The 25,708-nt window shown below is 45.1% G+C and overlaps 1 protein-coding gene across 1 annotated transcript in view; it reads left to right on the top strand.

The window, feature by feature from the left end:
* Positions 1-25,708, top strand: part of DRD2 (dopamine receptor D2) — a 1,132,644-nt gene that overhangs the window by 1,011,736 nt on the left and 95,200 nt on the right. The window contains exon 7 of the mRNA XM_085647358.1: positions 4,999-5,183. Coding sequence (XP_085503484.1) covers positions 4,999-5,183 — 185 coding nt within the window. The remainder of the gene's footprint in view (positions 1-4,998; positions 5,184-25,708) is intronic.

Below are 25,708 nucleotides of genomic sequence, written 5' to 3'. Positions count from 1 at the left end.
GGGGGAAGAACTGATGATTCATGTTGTAGAAATCAAAAGTTAAGGGAAAATATGCATGCTTTCTTTCAATCCATAGCATGAGACAAGGAATACATGTTCGTGTACCCCACCATGGTCCTTCACGGACAAAGTAGAGGAAAAAGTTTAATTCATGCCCATCAGCTTTGGACAACATTTAGGGTCAGTGTTACTAAAGCATAACCCAACACAGCACAGCAGCCACAAATGTTACTAAAGTGCAGCCCAACACTCCATATGAGCCAAAAATGCGGCGCTGCGTTGAGTGACAAGTCAATCAATCAATCAATCAATCAATCAATCAATCAATCAATCAATCAAACATTTGTAGAGCGCACTACATACCCGTGAGGGTCTCAAGGCGCTGGGAGGGGGGCGCTACTGATCGAACAGCCAGGTCTTGAGTAGCCTCCTGAAGGTCAGCAGGTCTTGGGTCTGTCGTAGGCTCAGTGGGAGGGTGTTCCAGGTCTTGGCGTTGAGGTGGGAGAAGGATCTCCCGCCGGTGGTTGTTCTTCGGATGCGGGGGACGGTGGCGAGTGCAAGGTCGGCGGAGCGGAGCTGGCGGTTGGGAATGTAGATGTAGTCGTTTGTTGAGGTAGGCTGGGCCGGTCTTGTGGAGTGCCTTGTGTGCGTGGATGAGGAGCTTGAAGGATATCCTCTTGTTGACGGGCAGCCAGTGCAGGTTTCTCAGGTGGGGGGTGATGTGGCCGTGGTGTGGTACATCGAGGATCAGTCGTGCCGAGGCGTTTTGGATGCATTGCAGTCATTTGATGAGCTTGGTCGGGGCTCCAGCATAGAGGGCGTTTCCGTAGTCGAGTCTGCTGCTGACGAGGGCCTGGGTGACTGTTCTTCTTGTATCTGTCGGGATCCACCTGTATATCTTGCGAAACATGCGAAGGGTGTTGAAGCAGGAGGAGGAGATGGCGTTGACTTGCTTGGTCATGGAGAGCGTTGAGCCGAGGATGATTCCCAGGCTACGTGCATGATCCGTGGGTGTCGTGGCTGCCCCTAGTGCCGTCGGCCACCAGGAGTCGTCCCAGGCTGAAGGGTTGGAGCCAAGGATGAGGACCTCCGTGTTTTCCGTGTTTAGCTTCAGTCAGCTGATTTTCATCCAGTCGGCAACGGCCTTCATTCCTTCGTGGAGGTTGGCTTTGGGGTCCTTGGTGAGGGAGAGGATCAGTTTATTGTCGTCGGCGTAGGAGATTATGTTGAGGTCGTTCTGTCGGGCGATGTGTGCGAGCGGGGCCATGTAAATGTTGAAAAGTGACGGGCTGAGGGAGGATCCCTGGGGTACACCGCAGATGATCTCGGAGGCATCGGATTGGAATGGGGGGAGGTGGATGCTCTGGGTTCTGCCGGACAGAAAGGAGGTGGTCCATTCCAGGGCTTTGTCTCAGATCCCTACGGCGTGGAGGCGTGCGCGTACTGTGCGGTGGCAGACGGTGTCGAAGGTGGCGGAGAGGTCCAGGAGGATGAGGGCTGCGGTTTCACCGTTGTCCAGCAGGGTCCTGATGTCGTCATTGGCGGCGATGAGGGCGGTCTTGGTGCTGTGGTTGCTGCGGAACCCTGACTGGGAAGGGTCCAGGATTTTGTTTTCTTCGAGGTATCGGGTTAGCTGTCTTTGACGATCTTCTTGATGACCTTGGCCGGGAACGGGAGCAGAGAGATGGGCCGGAGGTTCTTGAGGTCTCTAGGGTCTGCCTTGGGTTTTTTGAGTAGGGCGTTGATCTCGGCGTGTTTCCAGCTCTCTGGGAAGGTCAAGGTCTCGAGGGAGAGATTGATGACGTTGCGCAGGTGGGGTGCGATGGAGCTGCTGGCTTTGTTGTAGATGTGGTGCGGGAATGGGTCTGACGGGGAGCCGGAGTGGATTGTGCTCATGGTCTTGATGGTGTCATCGATGCTCACGCTGGTCCAGGCTAGCAGGGGGTTTTGGTCGATGGTGTGTGAAGAGTCTGTTGTGTTGCTGTCTGTTGGGGCTGTCTGGGTGTTGAAGCTGTCGTGGATGTCTGCTATCTTGCGGTGGAAGAAAGTGGTGAGGGAGTCGCACAGGGCTTGCGACGGCGGGATGTCGTTGGTGTTGGAGATGGGGTTGGAGAGTTCCGTCACGATGTTGAAGAGCTCCTTGCTATTGTGTGCGTTGTTGTCGAGGCGGTCTTTGAAGGAGGTCCTCTTGGCAGTCCTGATGAGGTGATGGTGGTTGCGGTTGGCGTCCTTGTGGGCTGTGGGGCAGTCCGGAGTCTGTTCGCTGTGCCATTTCTTCTCTAGTTTCCGGCAGGCTCGCTTGGAGGCTAGGAGTTCTAGGGTGAACCAGCTGGCCCTCTTGCTGGTATCTCTGTGGGGGGTTTCTTTAGCGGGCGAGGGTGTTGGCGCAGTCGTCGATCCAGCATCTGAGGCTGTGGGCAGCGTTGTCGGTGTTGGAGGGTTTGGTGGGTGGGCTGAGAGCGAGGTTTGGGTGTAGTTGGTCTTTGGTGATTTTTCTCCGACAGCGGCGAGGGACCTGTTGGGTGCGGTGTTGTGTGGTGGGTTTCTGGAAGGAGAAGTGGATGCAGCGGTGGTAGGTCCAGAGGAGTTTGGTGGTGTGGCTGAAGGCGACGTGGGGGCTTGCGGAGAAGATGGGGTCAAGCGTGTGTCTGGCGGAGTGGGTAGGCGTTGTGACGAGTTGCCTCAGTCCGAGGTTGCTGAGGTTATCATTCAAGGCTGTCGAGTTGCTGTCGTTGTTGTTCTCAATGTTTAAGTTCAAGTCTCCAAGGAGGATGTAGTCGGTGGAGGTCAGGGCGTGCGTGCTGATGAAGTCGGCGATGGAGTCGCTGAACTGGGGTCGGGTCCGGGGGTTCTGTAGATGAGGGTGCCTCTGAGGGTGGAGTTAGGGTCTGTGTGAATCTGGAAATGCATGTGTTCAGCGGTGCTGAGAGTGTCGTTGGTGCTGGTCGAGACCCTGATGCTGTTCGTGTGGACGATGGCGATTCCTCCTCCGACTCCGTTGGTGTGGTCTCTGTGGGTGATCTTATAGCCATCTGGGATGGCTATGGCGATGTCGGGTGTGGAGGAGTCGTTCATCCAGGTCACTGTTAGGAAGACGACGTCCGGGGATGATGTGTTGAGCAGGTCCCAGAGCTCGACGGCTTGTTTGCGTGTGGAGCGTGTGTTCAGTAGGATGCATCGGAGGTGGTTGAGGTCTTACTTGGCGGGTTGTTCAGTGGCTCTGAGGCTGGTGTAGCTGCAGTTTCGGCAGGTGAAGGGACCGTGTGTGCATTTCGGGGCGGCCTTGAAGCAGGTGTGGGTCCGTCCGGGGTTGAGAGCGTGGAGTGTGCTGGCATCGTAGCGGTGGTGGTCGTCGTGGCGGGTGCGGCGACCAGGGGTTCTGGCACTGGGCACGGTCCAGGCGCGGACGGGCTTAGACGGGCTTGCCTTAGGCGAGCCTTCGGGTGCCAGAGTGCCAGATCTAGAGAGATGGCTCTCTACTCCCCTCTCCCTAGTGCCGGGGCAGAAGTGAGCCACACACACACCTTTGCGCCATAGTGCAAGTGTATGTGCGAAAGTTTATCTTAGGTTTTGTACTGGAAGACTTCCCTTTCAATAGAAAATTCAATGTGTAGACAACATTTAAAAAACGTTCCTAATTTGTATGTGTGCTGTACAGTGCAGTACAAATGCAAAGTTGGAACAAAAAGAAGATTTTTTTTTTTTTTCCTTTTAACGCCTGGTTTCAAAAGGTGTTATTTTTTATGCTAAACCTTGTCTCACATTCTGGGTAGATAGGGTTTGGCATCAAAAAGAGTGAGACGGCTCATGTAATGCCCCTTGAACGCTAAGTAATACAAAGCAGTGCTTCACATTACTTTTAGGTAATTTCCAGTGCACAATAAGTTTTGCGCTGGAATATAAATAATGAAAAATACATTTTGTGCTGGTTTACGTCACTTCGATGACACAAAGCCAGTGCAAAATGTTAGGAAATCAGCCTCTGAGTTAGGGTTGTAGTAGGAGCCTGGAGAAGTCTTCTAAAACACTAGTGCGCTTAATCCACTGTTTAATGTGGCATTGGCTAATCTTACCCATGGGGTGAGGTAGTATAGTGATCCAAGATCCAAATGTGAGTCTCCTTACTCAAGAGCGGGGAACTTTTGAATGGGAATGAACTATTGAAATTATTACTCAGCTACAAAAGTGAACGTGTTTTTCAATTACTTATTCAATATTTCAAGAATTTCAGTGTAACATAGATCAACAATGTATCTTAACTTGACATTAATTCGGAATATCCCAATTATTATTTTTTCTGTACTAGCATGCATTTTTCCTACTACGTATTGTTCCTTAAACAGTGATTGTGGGCAATGTAAGTTTTGTTTTTGCAATTAATTTATGCACATATGTGTCTACTTTTTGTTTATGCCTGTTAGTGAGTCATAGCTTGCGCAACCTGATGGGTGTCATAGAAGCATGTGTTAGTCTAGCAGCATTCAACTCTGTTTTCTTCCGTCTCAGTTGTATATGACTGAGCAACTCGTATACATTTGCTTCAGGAGTGACTGAACAGTGAAAGTTCTGAGTAAAAGCTACTTTTGGTCACTTATACTCAGGAGCAGGAGCTAGAAATGGAGTTTCCATAATGAAAGGCAACTCCAAAGTTAGGATTTTCATGCAAAACCCCCTTTGTGTAGTATGCATAAAAGTGGATCTCATGAGAAATTAATGTCCTACATGAGGAAAAGCTATGTAACTTGGCACACCCTTAGTCTTAATAAAATAAGAATAAACTATTTTTATTAAATAAATAGACAAACAGTTGATGATTAAATGTGTCAGAACACTATTACATTCTCCACCAAACTAACTAACCAAGAACCAAGATATCAAAGGGGTAAAAAGTAGAAAATTCCAAATGTGATTTGATTTGTGAGTAGCCAATTGAGAGCAAATTTTCGTAGCAGCTATGCCGGATTGATCTGAACTTATGCCTTCCCCTTTGTTTTACAGCGGACAATGAATGCCTCATTGAAAATCCAACTTTTGTTGTCTATTCCTCGATTGTCTCCTTCTACGCCCCCTTCATCGTCACCCTGCTGGTGTATGTGCAGATATACATCGTCCTCCGGAAGCGCCGGAAGAGGGTGAATACCAAGCGCAATGGCCACGGCCGAGAGCATGATGCCCCACTAAAGGTAAGGTACATCAGACCCTCTTAAGCATGCCCTCCCTTTTGTGTCTTTGTCTACTCCCTCAAAGCCTCCCCTACAGCTCCCAAGCCACTGCCCCTCATGTCACCGAAGGCAGGACAGGCCTGTATTTTTTGTGTGTAATTCTGTGTCCCAACTGCAGGGTCTCCACTGTCGTAAATGTACGAATAACTCATAGTTTGTGATTAGAAAAAAAAACACATACACAAAAGTGTAACTTTACCTTTGTGAATCAAACCCCTAATGTCTTCCTTAACCTAATTCTTGAAATAACTCTCACTCTATCATTATTTCCCCTCACAACCCTATCTCTCAATGTAAATATATCCATAACCACCTTTATAAGGCTAAACCAATTATAAATCGAACCATCTCCCCTAGCCTTAACCTTTATAACAATAACATTTTTCCATATATTTTCCTAGCACAAGTTTTCTTAATTTATTTTCTTCATTTTCACATAATGGCAGACTAAATTGTCTATATGGTAGCTATGATTTCTTCCCAGTTTGTCTGGCTACAGAGAGCTTAGGTGTGTTACATAACTACTAATTGGTACAAGGCACAAAACACATACCCACACGCAACATATAACATAATAGGTACATACAAAGAGGGGCATTAGCTTGCCCCTCTATAATGATTAGCTTTTTTGGGTGGCCTCCTTCGGTCACTGGTTCACGGTGTTGTCCATCAGGATATTGGATCTGCTCATGTCAATGTGCCAGTGATTATATTTTTTCAGCATATTTTAGAATGTTGAGTAGTTTCTAAAGTAGTGTGGGGGTTGGCACTGCCTATGTGGAAGCTACATGCTACACTTAGCCTTTTGTTTCAAATTCCTTTGCATTGTCAGGGAAATCACATCATCTAAGATGAGCATTGGAACATACATTGATACATGTCCTCATTACATGAGAAGAAACACCTCACAAAATAGCATCAGGCAGCTAAGAATCCCAACGTCCTCTAACCACTAGGACGCGTAGCCAATAGTAATACTTAATATGCAAAAAATAAATAAATGTGAGGGCCCTCGTCAGAAGACTACTGCAGCTTGCAGCACCCACTGCCTTTGCCAGCGTTGCCAATTCAAGTACCACCACAACCACTAATAACACAATTCAAACTATTCGGGGCTCCCAAAGCTATACGAATGGTTTTGGTGTCAGTTACTAGTCATTTTTAATGTATATTGAATTAATAAACTACTGTAGTTGTGGTCAACTCTAAATTAGACAAACAGCACCACCATGTGGCAGACTGTCCTACGTGTCAGTGCTGACAATTAAGTGCTAGTGCCCAGCACCGGAAACCATTGGCTCAAATTAAGCAGTGGCCCTTACAGGAAACATACTGAGGGAAATGTCTTCATCTAAGATGGCAGAGCTCATCGTCATGACATTGAAGCTGTGTCCATCTTATATGTGGAGATTCCATTATCCGCTCTGGGTGTGTGAATACTGCTGACGGCATTGCTACTTGTGAAGGTAAGAGCTGGCCGTTCAAGGAGCCATAGCTTGGCTCAGAATAGAGCTGGAGCTCATATGGACCATCACCTTGTACTGAGCCATGCTCTAGCTGTCTCCTGCCTGGCACATGCACTGACCCACCTTTTGCCACAAGTGTCACAAAGCAGAGACGTGACTTGCCTCAGCCAGCCCTCGAGGTATGTGCTGGAGAAAGTGGCGGACCATCAGCCTCCTCTATACCAGAAGCACCACAGTGTAAACTCCACCACAACTTCCAGTAACACGCAGCAGGCGAGCAGCTTCAGTACAAGCCCTTTTCAGTTTTCTGTGTGGATTGTTCATCTTAACAGTAAATCAAATCTGGACAGCAGCTAGCTGCCATCAGTAGAATTGACTGGGGGAAATTATTGATGGGGCTGTTGCTCTCTGTAGGCTGAGCTGGAGGTGATTTTGATTGACAGAATGAATGCGTGTGCATGTGCACACCGGAAGACAGCCAAACTGGGCGTAGGCCAAGCACCACGGCTGCTGAGTTTGGTAGTAAGCAGGAGCTGGCATACTAAAACGTGCATGGGTACTTAAACCACAGCCCTTGTTATCATCCATATTAATGGTGCTTATCTTTTCACTCTGGAGATGATTAAAGACAGAGTTGGCCATAACAGGAGTCAAGGAATGTTACCAGAATATCATGACCTGCACATCATCTGAAATAAATATCAAGCCCTAAATATTGCTTACAAAATTAGCGGCCCATCGCTGTTTATAATATTATATTTACACTCAATTTAGCTATAATTTTGTAACAGAAATTTAGGCAGCAATAGTTTTGTTATAATTTTTACTCACAATTAGTAACCCAATTAATGATATCTAAAAGATTAATGATAGCTAAGTCCCTGCTCGTTCAGAACCTAAAGACTACATTTGCATTAGTAACCCATAGATTAGTCGGTGAGATTAGACAGTGCTGAGCATCAAGAATAGCTTCGGATTGCCAGGGGCTCTGCTGTGAATAATGTTTACCCATCACTCTGTCATTTAAAAGTGCTGTAAGTGAAAGGAGAGATCATAATACAATTTATTTGTACTCAATGTACTGACCACAAAGAATGAAATGCTGAGTTGGCCTTGCTGCACTCTAAACTATGCATGCATGTATTTGGTATTTGTACACATATCCAAAAGGTAGTTGTGCATCATACTGAGTGAAAGACAAAGACCCACTCAGTCAATGGAGCAGAATCTAGGTTCTGAGTGTGGAGGTGGACTATTACTTTGTCTTGATGTAGTGTCTATGTAATGTGTCACCTGTAGATCACAGTAGATGACAGCAGAGAGCCATGGCTCCAGTGCAGAGGATGCTGTAGGGGCTCAGAGGGGTGAGAGGTCTAGTGACAACATCAAAAGGCCGTTAATAGTGACTGGGCACAGCACGGTACCCAACAGCCTCCCAGGGGTTTTACATGCTGGCTCCTACAACTAGGGCCCTCCTAAGGGGGTGGCAGAGGAAGCATAGTGCACCAGGCAGCATGCTTTCCATGGCCACTCACTCTTTCAGCAAAATGAATTTATAGATTTGTAATTGAAAGCAATTCCATCACAGCTATACCACTAGATGTCTCGGGAAGCCATGTTTTCTCTGACCTAGCCTTATATATTTTTGATACAATGGCCCCAATATGATTGACTCATATAAATGGGTAAGTGTAGTAACTACTGTTACCACAAATATTAGAATTATGTGCTTGGCAGCTAACTCCAGAATACTGCTTTTTTCACCAGATACTTTTCAACAGGTCAAACCAGCTACATTTTATTGGAGTAAAAATGGACCATAATTACTGGGTGTGAAAAAATGGGTTTTTGGTTGATGGGGTTAAATACCCCTCACAAGCAACAATCACAATCATTGTCAGGGTGAACCACAAAAGTTGCTGAATTCACCTGTGCTTAACTCTCTGGTAGCTGGACTTAAAAGTAGTCAGGCTTAATGTAATGGCATTGTGTTAGGTATTTATGCAGGACTTAAACAGTAATAAGGTAAAAACACAACACAAGAAAAATCCCACACAATTTAGAAAAATAGAGAAAAAATTAAACATTTTGAAACCAAATGGCAAAAATCCAATTAGTAGAAGCAGAAATATGCAATTGTACAAGCTTAAGTAAAAATAGCACCAAGAAACAGAAAGCGCTAACTGTGTGCATTTGGTCGCACTAGAGCGGGACAAAGTCACTAGTTCAGGCCACCAACAAGGTAGTGTGGCTGGCATACAGGAACCAGGTTAGTCCTGTTAAAAAAAACTACCTTTTCAAAGTCTGGCGTGCAGAGTTCAAAACTTCAGGATTTCACAGCAGAAGCTCAACTGATGCTAGCCAACGTCCAGAACCTGGGGAAGCACCTTTTGGGGATCAGGAACTTACTGCAGCAGAGACCAATAGGGCTCTGGCAGGTCCACTTGAAGGGACCAGGCACGACCATTTGCATGTCCAGGCAGAGTCAGTTACATCAGGTCTGCTGTGCAGTTGCTGGGAGACATCTGGAGATTGTTGTGTCCCTGATGTTAGGAACAGGAGGTCAGCCAACTGAGCCTTGGAGTCAATCTGGTAGTCCTGCGTTTAAGGAATGGTCCTCTCTCCTTCAAGCAGCAAGGAAGACCTCAAGCAGAAAGGCATTCCTCTGAAGAAAAAGGCAGACGTTAGGAAGCAGGGCAGTTGTCTGGTAGAAGCAGGTCAGTACTCTTAGAAACCAGACAGGCCACGTGTTGCAGGGCAGTTCTCTGAGAAACAAAGTAGGCCTCAGGCAGCAGGACAGTCCCCTGGAGTACAAGGCAGTCCTTCTGTATTCATCCACAGGTCCAGGAGTGTATTGAAGATTTGGTCAGAATGTCCACATTTTACACTTGATATAAATTTTACCTCTCTATTCAAAGCTCTCTCTTTACATACTGCTGTGCCTGCATCTCATGGCTTGTTTCATCTCACCTCCCTATAGGGCATATTTACAATGCCCCTGCAGCACTTTTATGACGATGGAGAGTCACTTTCATGATGCTCCGGAGGCTCACTGTTTCGGCCCATATTTATGTTGCCTGGCAAAGCCACCCTGTGAGGCTTTTCATGGCCTTGTAAATATGGAGTGAGGCAATGCCTTACTCTGTGTGGAAGGGGCTTTCTATGGGCGTTGCTGTAGGTGTTTCCACGCAACTCCCATGGCTTTTGACACTGCCCCAGATTTACAACATAGCGTAAATCTGGGACAGCGCCAAAACTAACTCCTTCCCAATGCAAGCGTAACAAAGAGGGATGTTAAAATTTGCCATTGTTTTTTTTCCTTTTTCCACATGTGCTGCATTCCGCAGCACACATAAAATGAGGAAAACACCTCCTTGATTGTTCTTATGCATGAAGGGACACCTTCCTACATAAAAACAATCATGCCAACAATACAAACATTTTGCACCGTGGTGTAAGGGTGCCTGCGTTGGCGCTCGGCCGCAGTTTGTGCTTCTGGTAATTAAAGTGTTAAGTTCAGGTGCTATTTACTTATTTTAGTATTATGCACTTCTCGATTACACATCCATCAAGCCACCCTTACTGTGACTTTCCTAGAGTGGACACTGAATTCTAATATTCTATATGAAACAGTGCCGCTCGCTGTAAGACAACAAAATTAGACAGCACAAAAGGGAATGGTTTCATTAATGTTCGTTCCCGTATTTTGACACTTTTTGCTGATTCCTAGCAGCCTGAGTTTCTCGCTGATTTTGTGTGCCCTGTTTCTGAAAATTTAACATATAGCTCAATATTGCATAGCATGACATCATGAAGGCTTACAGTGACACAGGCTGTCACCCAGACATTGCCAAAGTCAACGTATGTCAGGGTTTCAGTCTTCAAAGGGCCCCCCTCTAAAGTGGTGAGGATGTTTTCTCTAACATTCTATTTGCCTATCTCTCTAAGGGGCATATTATCAAGCCAAGCGATAAAATTATCGCCGCTTTAGCGGCAGAAAACTGCCGCTAAAACGGCGATAATGGGCTTGATAATATGCTCTTTGGAATTCCAATTGAAGCCCATGTAAGATGTCCTTCACATCTAACATGGGCTTCAATTGGAATTACATAGAGCATATTATCAAGCCCATTATCGCCGTTTTAGCGGCAGTTTTCCTGCCGCTAAAGCGGTGATAATTTTATCGCTTGGCTTGATAATATGCCCCTAAATCTTTACCTCTCTACTCAAAGCTCTCTCTTTACATACTGCTGTGCCTGCATCTCATGGCTTGTTTCATCTCACCTCCCTTCTATGGGTGTTGCTGTAGGTGTTTACACGCAACTCCCATGGTGTTTGACACTGCCCCAGATTTACAACATAGCATAAATCTGGGGCAGCGCCAAAACTAACTCCTTCCCAATGCAAGCGTAATGAGGAGGCATGTTAAAATTTGCCCTTGTTTTTTTTTCCTTTTTCCACATGTGCTGCATTCTGCAGCACACATAGAATGAGGAAAACACCTCCTTGATTGTTTTTGTGCAGGAAGGGACACCGTCCTACATAAAAACAATCATGCCAACAATACAGACATCTTGCACCATGGTGTAAGGGTGCCTGCTTTGGCCCTCGGCCGCAGTTTGTGCTCCCGCACTCGCAGTAATGACAGGAATCACCATATCTTTTAGATATGTTTCATATAGAATATTAGAATTCAGTGTCCCCTCTAGGAAAGTCACAATAAGGGTGGCTTGGTGGATGTTTAATCGAGAAGTGCATTAAGGAATATTGGTGACAAGTGTTTGTAGCAATAGGACAAATGACTTCGCCCTCAATCCAAGTCTCACTCATAACTGCTCTATTGGGCTACACAGAGAATATCGAGGTTGGATACCGGCACTTTGTTTCTATAGGGCTTCTATTAGCCAAGCGAAAAGCAGCATATAGATGGGGACGAGGCAGGGCTCCTAAGTTCAAGGATTGGAACCAGGACATGATATTCTGGCAGGACCAAACACTTACTTATGCGGAACTGCTCCCACTAACTTCACATCCCAGAGACATATGGTATCCCCTCAAAACATTTCACCTTGCACACCCAATAGACATCACGAGGAACACAGACACGCTGATGTGCACTGGTTATGTACAGACCTTGAACGAATAAGATACGTAAAGAACACATTGATGGCTAAAAGCATAAAATTCCAATTCAGATTGCTGCAGTCAGAAATTAAATAAACAGTCAGTGTATGTAAGCAACACATTACAGACCTATATCCATAATGCTACTATGGAAACTGTCATGTATATCTTGTTAATGTATGCAATGTATAAGAATATATCTACCCATACAATTTATGTAGCGTAATTGCATCATGGTTTAAAAAAAAATAAAGGGTGCGAGAACTGAAATAGTTCAGCCCTGGTAAGGATACCAAGCAGCTGACCAGGCATTACCTTGTTGGTAGAAAATATGACACAAAGCAAACCGCACATGCGACTCTAAAAATAACCGTCAATATCCATGAAGCATCTGGTATCCCATGTGATATTGATATACACCATGGTAAAAGGGATCTTTAATGAGCAGCTACAATATAAACACATGCCAGCCGAGCCATCAATATAACCATACAAGCATTGGCAAAGCCAACAGCACTCACCTACGCTAAAGGCAAGAGATTCACTTTAATGGCAGCTATGTCCATCAGAGTTGCTAATGCCATGGTAATAATCAGTAGATATGACAGGCCAATGAGGTCAGATATAGTGCTGTAGCTGTAGATTTTTACTCGAGCGGCAGCTTTCTCAACGCAGACTGGTAGTTTCTTATCGCGAGCGGTCGCAAGCATACGCGACCACTCGCAATGAGAAACCTGAACTCCCCGCTTCCCGCGTTGAGAATCTCACCGGGATGTTTATTTTCCACGCTCGCGATCGGCAACTTGATGTTGCTGATCGCGAACAAGTAAAAATTCTCGCCGGGATGTTATTTTGCTTGCTCGCGGTCGCCAACTTTATGTTGAGGACCGCGAGCAAGCAAAAAATGACCGCTGCACTACGCAACGCTATGCTACACATGTTTGCACTATGCTACGTGCAATTCGCGTAGTGCGAAGTAGCGCAGACTTCCCAAACTACGCGAGCGTAGTGCTTTGCCCAGGCTTAGAATTTACACGGTCCAGCTAGCTTTGTTAACAGACAGAGATTAGCCCTGTGTCGGTTATGTTTTGTGGTAACTCTTGTTTTTCGCTTATTTCTTAAAGCTAGAAAACTACTGTACTGTTGGACATGTACATAGTGGTGTTGGCATCTTTGACGTTGTTTGGAATGTTATCTAGGTCACAATGCTACTCTCCTCGTGACTGTCAACGCTAACTCTGTGGGGGTTTAGTTGGCGGTTGAGGAGAGCAGCTGACAGTTGTCAGCAGCTCTCCTCAACAGCCAACTAAATCCCCCTAAGGCAGTCTGTGCCTGGCCGCTCAATAAAGAGTTTTACTCACTTTTAGTGTAGCGTCTTTACTACACTTTTGTGGTGACTATCTAGCGACCAGGCAGGAGGACTCCACGCTTCGCAGTTCTTGTTGTGTTTGATCTCCGCCTTTCCCCTGATTTTCTGACTGCGGATTCCAACGTTTGAGCCAACGAGCTGAGGCCTTTTCCCTACGCTGGCCACATGAGGGCATTGACCTTATTTTGCTTTCATTGCTCTGGAAAGCTGAGGGTTGAGTTGTGTTCGTGTTTGACTTACGTTTCTCCGTCTGCATTCAATTAGACGTGTGTGCCACTAAAATAAGACATAAGTAAATAGCACCTGAACTTAACACTTTAATTACCAGATATTTGTAAGGGCACATAGACCCCTCTTTTTGCTGATTCCTAGCAGCCTGACCTTCTCGCTGATTCTGTGTGCCCTGTGTCTGAAAAATTAACATATAGCTCAATATTGCATGGCATGACATCATGAAGGCTTGAGTTAGCAGGACAAAGATAATATATATATATATTTTTTAATTTCTTTATTGAGTTTTGAAATTAGGGTACAAAACTTAAAAAAGCAAAAATTAAACATTGCCACTCAATAAGCCCAATAAGGCGTGTTATATATATAAACAATAGCGAAACAGCAGTAGCACCATACAATGACTTTCACTATTCTCAGTGATGCAGACAATGTGATGTTTACATTCCAAACCCAATCAGCTGCAATTGGAATCAAACCGCTTTTCATGTGCAAGGCTTGTTAGCCGTCCTGTCGTAGTTCTTTTTCAACGTCATTAGTGGCAGCTTGTGCTAGAAGGTACGTCTGGAGGCGAGACCAGATGTCGCGTGGGCGGGAAGAAGGTGGCAGGAGCTCGGCATATATGTGCAATTGGTCTTGGCAGAATACAATATCTTGCAGCCAGTCCTTGAATTTGGGCACCCGCCCACTGCCCCATCTACAGACGACTTGCCGTTTATCCAGCAGGAGTGCTAAACAAATGTATCTCCGCATCGGGGCAGCTAATGCTCCTCGGACAAAGATAATATATACAATGTTGTTGAGTGAGAGTAAGGACCCCCATTTTTTTATGAATCCACTACTGTGAACCTAAAGAGTCTTTGATTCAAAAAGCATCCACCATTATCGTCTGCCCATTGTAATCATAGTTCACCAAAGAATTGCTTGTAACTGAATGCCTTTGAAGAAATACTACATAAATGTTGGACTAGGTGTTATTTGTTTGTTTATTTCATTAATTATTAATAAGGGCTGGTGCACAAACATTCAAACAGCACATTTTAGGATGTTAAAGGGGTTATCTACCAACCTCTGCCTTCTTTGGTTTAACCAGCCTCAGGTACATGAGTATTCATGTATCACTCGACCCCCTCCCTAGCTTTACCTTCTATAAACTGTGGTTATGTCAAGCGTTTTACTATTTACATATTTGTGTTTAAATAATTGTGAGTATAAAAGTCTGTGTAGAGATACCCAAAATTAATTCTAAGAAACATTTAGGCAGCACTGGTGAAAACACATTTTTGTTAATACATAGAGCCTACTGAAAATGTTCCTTAATAAAACTAAGGAAATAAACAACCTGTGAGTGAGAAGCTTGAATTTATCTCACCATGGGTTGTTATGCTGGATTGAATTCCAGTTCATCATTGTGTTTCCTGTTGCATAAGTCAATCATCAAAGAAACAAAGACATTGCCCAAGTTGACATGGTCAGAGAATATGAACAAGGCAAGCTAGTCCCTTTATCCATTATGGATGCAATAACAGTTCTCTTTATTGTAGTATCTCGTAACCCAGGGGAATGTTCCACATACTCAGTCACGCCAGGGTTCACACTTCAGTTACTGGACAGCGATGTGAGTCAGGGGCTGATGGCTATAGCTCAGAATCCCAAGAATCTATAGTAGAAGAGAGCATTTAACATTTAAGACTTTTTGTATTCACCCAGTGCTTCAAAGTTGAAACTGAGATGCTGAACTTAGCAGAAGCCAACACTCAGATGTCCATTCCTCAGAGGAAAATCTGGGTGTCCTCAGTGCTCATGTAAAACAGCAATTCATTTGAATCAATCACGGCTGCTAAGGCTTTCCAACACAGTGTTTTTTGTATAGCACATTGCTGCTACTTCTGTGGCATTGTTCCCATGAGGGACAGGGTCAAGACTGATTTGCATATAGCTGGGTCTGAACTGAAGTAGCGAAGTGAGCTAAAGAATGATGATGGATTCAACCCAGATCTGTGACTGGGGTTGTGTCTGAAAAGTTTCAGCGCTCCGTCCATCATCTCCTTGTGTTTGCTTTGTTCACTCTAAATTGGCAGGGTATGCCCAGACGTGGGACCCTTGCTACTTGGTTAAAGTTATCCTGGCTGATGAAGGGTGTTACCCAGAAGCCGGTCCCAGGAGGCTTGTTTCTGGTTCAGTGAAGACCTGGCTTGGCAGTTCGGGCTGGACTGTTCCCATGAGGCACAGTGTCAAGACTGATTTGCAAATAGCTGGGTCTGAACTGAGGTGGGGAAGTGAGCTAAAGAATGATGATGGATTCAACCCAGATCTTTGACTGTGGGTGAGTGTCTGAAAAGTTTCAGCGCTCTGTCCATCATCTCCTTGTGTTTGCATTGTAGCATTGAACCCTTGTGTAATGAGTCAGAGGTGGTGTATATAGTTGGAATGTATATTTGTATAGTATGCCTAAGTCTGAAGTATAGGTGACATGTAGATGACTAGAGGTTTCCTCTAACCATGTATGTAGCAAATTTGTCGGGCTGGTTTGAAGAGTCCCCCACGGTTTTACTTAGATTACCTTGTCAAACAAATTAGAGGCCAGAGTCTAGATGGATAGATGGAAAGCATATGGGTGTTGTGCTTAGGAGGTCCATGCAGGTAAGCGCGTTGGGGGAGAAATCGACAGACGACGGAATAGGGAAAATTAAATAAATTCATGATTCCTATTCTGTTGTCTGCTGACATCCCCTCCTCACCTCCCCACCGCGCTTACCCACACAGACTGCTGCCGGTATTTTGTGTCCTAAATGTGAGTAGGTGTGATGCATGAGGGATAGAGTTGTGGTCCAATCTTATTGTGACAAACCTGACAAAGCATTTAGGCTACCTCTATTGTCACCCCCATCAGTACTTCTCTTTGTGTCCTAGATGAGATTTGATTGGTGCAATAGAAGTCCCCTTCAGGTGTTATATATGGCGACTAAAGATGTGATTCAATAATCTGTTATGAAACATGACAGACAATACTGCTACTGTGGTGGCCTCTTAATGTTACCACCTTGGCTGAAAGATTGCAGACAAATGCCTACAAACATCGTTGGAAGGTATATCTTTGTAAGTTGTTGAAGTGTCAAAAGAAGGTTGTTGTTTGCGCGGAGCCAGAAATGTGCTCCAATGATCATGTGACAAACATTTGAACAAGTGCCACAGAAACATACATTGGGTTGAAGAGATTGGCCGCATTTTTATAGGTTTCCCATGCCAAAAGATTGCGTGTCAGCATCTATGTTTATGGTTAGAAAGTGCTTGAATCTCGTTTCTCTTGAAAGCGGATGGATAGCGATGATTTACAAGGCTAGAGTTGGGATTCATTCAGACTGCAGAAACTGTGGCACAGTATTTACGCTGACAGTGTTGTGGTCTCATGGTGCAGTTGCTTTGGTCAAAGGGTTGCAGAGCAGACATTGTGTATACATGTTTGGAATGTGCATTGTGCAATGTGTCCTAATATGAATAGTTGTGTGTTGTGTGTCAGAATGAGAGATGTGCTAAAATCAGTTCTGGTGAACATGGTAAAGCTTCTGTGCAAAGCAAGGTCACAGAATGAGATGTTACATTAGAGAAATGTTATACATACATGAGGCGGAAGGTAGAGGAAGGAGGGAAGGGAGGGAAGGGATGGGGCAAGAGAGGCAAAGGAGAGCCCTTTGATGATGTTGATGAAGGGCAGGTGAGATGTGTCACCAGCCGACTCTCGCATACCTCCCAACCGCGTACAGTCCGTCCTTTTGGCAGCTCCATCTCCAATCTTCAGCAGGCTGCACTTCACCAACAATGCCCCCCATTAGTTGTGACGTGATCGGGTGGGCAGAGTCTGTTATCCCAGGGACTGCATCGCTGGTGCTGCTGAAAGAGGGGGTTTGGTCATCTGGAGGACCAGGCATTAGAAAGGATTTGATCAAAGCTCATGATGTTGTGGCGACCATCTACTTAAGTAGCCTATCTTAAGTGGCCATGCCTAACCCCAAAAGTATTCTTATTAAAAAAAATGTGTATATATATATATTTATATTCACTGAAAAAACCATAGGTTTCAGGCACGTTATAGTAAGGAATTAGCATTTAACAAACCTTAGAAATTCACTGAAAAAAACACAGGTTTCAGGGACGTTATAGTTAGCTGGACTTTTCACTCATACAAAACCATTGAAATTCCCCCGTTATAGTTAGTTCAGATAACTATAACTCGCGCGCCCGCAATGCACTGCTGATGACGTCACATATTACATCACTCATGACATGGTCAGTGACATCACACATGACATCACTGATGACATCTCAAATGACATCACTGATGACATCACTGATGACATCATCCAGTGAGTGTGTGTTTTTCTGAAAATTACATATGTTTTATATATGTATATCTCAAGGTCGATGGAAGAATAAATGGGTATATAAGTGTCTAAATGGATGATTTGTTTTCGAAAAATTTATTGTATAACTGACTGATTAAGTGTATCTTAGTGAAAACATGTCTTAGTAAGTAATGTTTAAATATGTAAATATCTGTATCAGTCTCTCACTTTGTGTATAAGTGGCTGCATGGGTTGGTGAGTAGCTACATGAGTGTCTATATAGGTTATTAGTTGGTTTTTTGAGTATCAGTATGAGTGTCTGAGTGTCTGTATGGTTCGGTGGGGGGTATTACGTTGTGCATAGGTGCATGAATGAGTGACTCACTGTTTGTATGTGTTGAAGACAGCATGTGTGCAGGACTGTATGGGTGGATGAGTGTGTGCATGGGTGTGTTAGTGAGTGAATGACTGTCTCAATAGTGTCTTTATTAGTAACTACATATGTTTTAAACTAGTATATGACTCTATTGGTGTATATAAGTGAGTATATGTGAGAGTGAGAGATTGAAAGAGTTCCTGTATGAATAAGTATGTGTTTCTATAAGTGATTGTTTAAAGGACTAAGTATGTGTAAGTTTCTGTAGAAGTAAGTGTGGTGGTGTGTGTATAACTGTATATGCAAGTAAATGGATGTTTGATTCTTTATGAGTGACTATGTGTGTGAGTAACTCTATGGATGAGTGGCGTTGTGTAACAGGATGTATAGGTGTATGAGTACATATGATGAGTGAGTACATGTATGAGTGACTGTATAGGACTGTTGGTGAATGAGTGGATGTGTATGTGGATCTTAGAATTACTGAATAGGTTGTTGTCACTGATATTGGTAGGTCCATTGTTTTGAACATTTTAGTTTCTATTTTTGAATGTGTGTATCAAAGGTTATATTAGGTCTGCCACTCTATCACAAGGATGATGTCATCAGTGATGTCATTTGAGATGTCATCAGTGATGTCATGAGTGATGTCACTGACCATGTCATGAGTGATGTAATATGTGACGTCATCAGCAGTGCATTGTGGGCGCGCGAGTTATAGTTAGCTGAACTAACTATAACGGGGAAATTTCAATGGTTTTGTACGAGTGAAAAGTCCAGCTAACTATAACGCCCCTGAAACCTGTGGTTTTTTCAGTGAATTTCTAAGGTTTTTTAAATGTTAATTCCTAACTATGCCTACAGAGATAGGACATGTGAAGAAAGAAGAAAAAACGCACAGAAAGAAAAAAAAGAAATGCAGAAAGAAGCAACAGAAGTCCTCAAAGACGAAGAAAAGTGCAGGAAGAAGGATAACGTGCAGAAAGAACAAACAGAAGAGCAGAAAGAAGCCTTGTTGCAAAATCATCCTGTACCCTCAAGTTTTTCAGACGGATACTGGTGGTAACTGAGTCTGACTAACCAGTCCTAGAGCCAGTGCTATGTTAAAAGATACTCAGAATACAGTGAAAACACATACATACACTAGGGAACACTATGCGTTGGGGTACCCCTGTGATCAGCATGACCTCCTCTGTAAGCCCCTAGTAAATAATAGGGCAGGGGATTAAAACTACCTCTTAAAATGCGCCAAAGGGTGTGTTTGCACACGTCACTTCAGGCCCCGTCCCCTCACTTCCCCACTGTGTAAACACGCCCTGTGGCCGTTTTAAGTTGGGAGATTAAGTCCCCTTGAATCCTAAGTGTCCCTAGGGTCCAACTAGACCACTAGGTACCTCCAGTAAGCGCCACAGAGCTGCGTTGCAGAGAGATGTAAAAAGGGGCACGGCCTAGACCACCTCTCTGCAACGCAGCGCAGTGGCGCTGACTGGAAGCACCTGGTGGGCTAGTTGGCCCCCAGGGTCCCTCAGGATTGAAGGGGAATTATTTCCCCAACTTGAAACGCGCCACAGGGCTTGTTTGTACATGTTAACTCAGGCCCCGTCCCCTCCCTTCACCACTGTGTAAACACGCCCTGTGGCTGTTTTTAGTTGGGAGATTAAGTTCATTTGAATCCTGAGGGTCCCTAGGGTCCAACTAGCCCACTAGGTACCTCCAGTAAGCGCCACAGAGCTGCATTGCAGAGAGGTGTAAAAAGTGGCACGGCCTGGACCACCTCTCTGCAACGCAGCACAGTGACGCTTACTGGAAGCACCTGGTGGGCTAGTTAGCCCCCAGGGGCCCTCAGGATTGAAGGGGAATTATTTCTCCAACTTAAAACGCGCCATAGTGCGTGTTTGCACACGTCACCTCAGGCCCCGTCCCCTCCCCTCCCCACTGTGTAAACACGCCCTGTGGCCATTTTTTAAGTTGGGAGATTAAGTCCCCTTGAATCCTGAGGATCCCTAGGGGCAAAATAGCCCACCAGGTACGTCCAGTAAGCGCCATTGCAGGGAGGTGTAAAAAGGGGCATGGCCTGCACCACCTCTCTGCAACGCAGAGCAGTGGCGCTTACTGGAAGCACCTGGTGGGCTGGTTGGCCCCCAGGGTCCCTCAGGATTGAAAGGGAATTATTTCCCCAACTTAAAACGCGCCACAGGTCGTGTTTGCACACGTCATCTCAGGCCCTGTCCCCTCCCTTCACCACTGTGTAAACACGCCCTGTGGCCGTTTTAAGTTGAGAGATTAAGTCCCCTTGAATCCTAAGGGTCCCTAGGTTCAAACTAGCCCACTAGGTACCTCCAGTAAGCGTCACAGAGCTGCGTTGCATAGAGGTGTAAAAAGGGGCGTGGCCTCAGAACACCTGCTTGCAACGCAGCTCCCTGGCGCATATTGGAGATACCTGTTGGGCTAGTTGGCCCTCAGGGACCCTCAGTATTGAAGGGGAATTAATTCCCCAACTTACAACTGGCCAGGGGGTGCGTTTGCAGAGTCCCGCAAGGAGGGGGCGTGGCCTCCGGCGCAATGCCGGTCTTTAATTTTTTTTCATTTTTTTAAGAACGAGGGCTGTGTGGCCCCCCTTCTTTTTCTAATTTACTGGCCCTGGGGACCCCATCCCCCAGGGCCTGCACCCTAATTTTTTTGTTGAAAATTTTTTATTTGGCCCTCCCAAGGCCTTAATCGGCCCCGGGGACCCCAACCCCCGGGTCATGGGCTTTTAAAAAAAAATTATTTAGGAGGGGGCTGCGTTGCCCCCCTCCTCAGGCCACTTATGGCCCCGGGGACCCCACCCCTCAGGGCCGGCCTTTGTTTTTTTATTATTTAAAAAAAATATATATGTATAGAAAAACCTAGGACATGCTGGACAAACCGTATTTACCTATCACCATGACGATTTGTGTGATATTCATTAAAAGACGACTATGCATAGAATGAATCCACATGGACTGTATTTACACCGCTAGTGAAGCTCTGACGTGTCTGACGCCCTACCGTGCCTAATCCCGGCGCCCCCGCTGGTGGGTGCTCTCTAAGTAGACACCCTTGTCGTTTATTTATACAAACATGGGTAGCTATTGACGGGCACATTTAATATACACGCACACCAAGCCATTCAAAGGGGATTCGACAAAAATTCGACCAAACTATGCAAGAAACCCCCCTCACGGTTAATAAAACACACATCCACCGCCGGATGTGTAATACTTTTTATTTTACTCTGTGGGAAGGAGACGAACCTCACTTGAGAGTCACAGCGTGCTCCTGGCTGAGCCCTATGCTGTGTTACACCCACCAGTGCCCGCCGAGTGCCTCACACCTATGTGTTGTATTCCACCAGCTAGTGCGTATGCTATGACACTCTCTAGCCCATGTGCACTGTAACACCACCCTGTGAATATGTCATGCCACACTTGCCTTCGCACGGGTTATATTGCCCCATCTAACGTACCTTTCTCGATGCCTATGTTATAACGCACAGCGCTATGCCATACATATTACAATCTGGGATCCATATCTTTGTCACAGTGCACATGCAACGTTACACTCCCCAGCACATATTTTATATTACAACTTTAGAGACTAGTTAGGTTACACAACACTGCCCTGTGCATATTACACTCCAAGGCGCATATCGCATAGCACGCGCTAGTGCCTGTGCTATCTCGCGCTCTCCAATGAATCTGTCATTGCGCAAAATGTATTGCATATTATATTTCACGCCCCGGTTCATCTTATATCTCACATTTTGGTGCATAGTTTATACCATATACTATATCTAGTTTTCATTTTCAATCGTGCTCTCAGGACTATGTTTTATATAACACTGCGTCCACCTACCCTTTTCACGGGCATTACATTTTGCGATGGGGGTTGAGGGTCAAGGGGTGTTTCTGCCAAGTGAGCCCGGAGTCACAGTCACAAACGTCCTCTACTTCCTGAATAAAAGTGAGATTATGCTGCGTACTTGTTCATATTTTAAGTAGTTCGCACAGACACACATTTTAAAAACAATAAAGTTCCTAATACCCACCTTCTCTGAACAGTTAGCTTGCTGCCCCATCCACCTCCTCCCTATCCTGTTGTCTGAATCCATGGACTAGCCTCCTCCCTCCTGCCATGCATGGTTTGATGTGCTGCCACTGCCCTCCATTTAGCATTATGTACCAGTCCACTCCTCCTGCCCTCCATTGCCCAATTCTATGGCCCATCATTGACCTCCTGCTTTGCCTCTGTGCTTAGCTTGCTGCCCCTATTCTCCTTCCCCCTGCCCTCCGATGTCTTTGTGCATGCCCCTGCTCCATCCTTTTTGCCCACCATGTTCCATGGACCTGCCACTCCTATCTACTCTGAGTGTTCTGTTGAGCTGCCACTCCCCTCCCACCTGCCTAGCATTGTCAGATGACTGTAACCTGTCCCTGCCACCTCCATCCTGCCTGTCCACATGCCATGCTCCTATCCCCTTCCTTCTGTCCTCCATGGTCCATTTTACTGCCACACCCTTCTGCCCTCCCTGGTCTGTTGTGCTGCAACTGCTCCTCCTGCCTGCCCCGCGCGGTCTGTTGTGAGGCCCCTTCCCCTGAACTGTCTTGTCTGTGCCAAGGTCCTGACCCTCCCTTCTATCCCCCATGGTCCTTTGTGCATGCCCCTTCACCCTCCTTCTTGCCCATCATAGCCATTGTGCTGCCACTAACCCTCCCGCTTGCCATGCATGGTCTTCTGTGCTGCCATGGCCCCTCCCACCTTCCCTGTGTGGTCAGCTAGCTGCCCCTGACCCCTTCCCACCTTCCCTCCATAGTCTGTGTGTATGCCATCATAGTCTCATTGTTGCTATCCATGGTGTGTCTTGTTTCTAGTGCCCATCCTGCCTGACCTCCATGGTCATCTTGCTGCTCCTGACCTGCCCCCAGCCCTCTGTTTCCATGTGCAGACTCCTATTCCTTCCCTCCTGGCTTGTCTGTTCCATTGTAATGCCCCTGATCAGTCCCTCCTGCCCTTTATGGTCTGTTATGCTGCAGCTTTCTCTCCTGTCTGTCCATTATGGTCAGCTAGCTACCATTGCCTCTTTCCCCTCTGTTCTCTGTTGTCCATGTGCATGGTCCTGTCCCCTCCCTATTGCTTTCTATGGATTGTTGTGCTGCACTCCCGTCCCGCATGCGCTGTGTGGTGTATTGTGCTGCTGTAAACCCTGATGCCTGCCCTGTAGGGTCAATTTGGTGCACCTCTCCATGTCCCTCCTGTCCTCTGTTATCCGAGTCCATGTCCCTACCCCAATTCCTCCTGCCTACCATGATCCAATGTACCATACTTGCGAACATTTTGAACTTGGTAAGAGGGAGTTTTTGAAAAAAAACTGGGGTATTGATTTTCCCCTTTGAGTTACATTGAAAAAGAGGAGATTGTAGATAGGAGACAGATCAAATAAAGCCCATTTGAGCTTAAAAACATTGGACGTTTCCTGGCTGAAACGGGTCTTCCTTCTGCCCACAATGGTCTATTATATTGCCCCAGCCTCTTTTGCCAGTCCTGTATTGTTGGTTTGTTGCCCCTGCCCCCCTTTCCACTGCCCTGCATAGTCTGTTGTGCTGCCACTGCCATTCCTGCCTGCCCAGTGTGGTCAAATTGTTGCATCTGCACTCTCCTACCTGCCTTCAATTTTCAGAGTCTGTGCCCCTGACCTCTTCCTCTCAACAGTATCCCAATGAACAACTAGATTGCTAATATTCTATATTTATTACAAAAGTGTGGAACGCTTGACGTCATCTTGATGTAATCAAAACTGTAATACCTACAGTATTTCCTTTAGAAATTACATATATGAGAGGGTCTTATTTGCATCAAAATTAGGGTTAGTGCTCTAAAAAACTAAAATGAGGACATATTTTCTGAGTTTTCAAATAGCGACAAAGAACTTTTAAATTATTTGTAATCTTTATGTTTTTTTTATCCAGTTGACCACTTGATTAAATGTTGCACCTAGGGGAGAGAATGTGGTGTTACTTCCAGAGCTGCAGACTTTACAACTGGGGAACCAGGTTGGAGTTTCTGCTTCAGCTCAACATTCTGTGATTCTGGTCAAATCACTTAATCTCCCCATGTCTACAGCCAAAATGAATTTGATCTTGTGTGATGTAACCAATGCTCATATAAAGCACTCCAATACCTGACAAGTCTGCACTATATAAAACTGCAAATACACAAAAAAATAAGTGTTTTGCACACTTCTGTCATTGGGCTACATGTGGGCTACATCTGGGTGATATTTGGGCTACATTTGGGCTCTTTTGTCTCTGGTGGCCATCTTGAGAGATTTATTTGTTATGAAGTTTCCTAATTTCCTCATTTACTGCAGTCTCCTCAGTGGGAATACTATCAGTTTTTATTTTGGTTCCATCAAGAAGGCATTCAGATGTGTCACACATTTGCCATAAATTCTGAATGTTAGCACTCTAGTTGCTCATTAGATCACTGTAGTGAAACTACTGCTTACCAGGGAAGTCTGCTGCTGGTATTCAAAGTGCATGTTTCAGTCTGCATGTCAGAAATTTTTTATAAAATAGAAGAGGATTTGAGAAGTCAAAATGTGCCCTAATTTTTCTTTCTGCAGAACTAATCATAATTTCTATGGCAAAATGACCCCCTCATTTTGTTCCTTTGTAAATTAAATGTTTTTAGTGTTACCACTTTATTCCAATCAAGACGGCTTCAGGTGTGCCATACTTTTGTCATAAGTAAGACTGTTAGCGCTCTAGTTGTTCGTTAGAACACTATGGGACATTCTGTCATTGGGCTATACTTGGGCTACATCTGGGTGATATTTGGGCTACATTTGGGCTCTTTTGTCTCTGGTGGCCATCTTGGGAGATTTATTTGTTAAGAAGTTTCGTAATTTCCTCATTTACTGCAGTCTCCTCAGTAGGAAATACTTTCAGTTTTTTACTTTGGTTCCATCAAGAATTCATTCAGATGTGTCACACATTTGTCATAAATTCTGAATGTTAGCACTCTAGTTGCTCATTAGATCACTGTAGTAAAACTACTGCTCACCAGGGAAGTCTGCTGCTGGTATTCAAAGTGCATGTTTCAGTCTGCATGTCACAATTTTTTTATGAAATAGAAGAGGATTTGAGAAGTCAAAATGTGCCCTAATTTTTCTTTATGCAGCACTAATCATAATTTCTATGGCAAAATGAACCCCCTCATTTTGTTCCTTTCCTTTGTAAAATAAATGTTTTAAGTGTTACCACTTTATTCCAATCAAGATGGCTTCAGGTGTGCCATACTTTTGTCATAAGGAAGACTGTTAGCGCTCTAGTTGTTCGTTAGAACACTCTGGGACATTCTGTCATTGGGCTATACTTGGGCTACATCTGGGTGATATTTGGGCTACATTTGGGCTCTTTTGTCTCTGGTGGCCATTTTGGGAGACTTATTTGTTATGATGTTTCCTAATTTCCTCATTTACTACAGTCTCCTCAGTAGGAAATACTTTCAGTTTTTTACTTTGATTCCATCAAGAAGGCATTCAGATGTGTCACACA

This window comes from Triturus cristatus, chromosome 3_2 (assembly GCF_964204655.1).
Source record: "Triturus cristatus chromosome 3_2, aTriCri1.1, whole genome shotgun sequence".
NCBI lineage: Eukaryota > Metazoa > Chordata > Amphibia > Caudata > Salamandridae > Triturus > Triturus cristatus.
The sequence above is the reverse complement of the archived record's forward strand: the minus strand, read 5'-3'. Positions and strand labels throughout refer to the sequence as shown.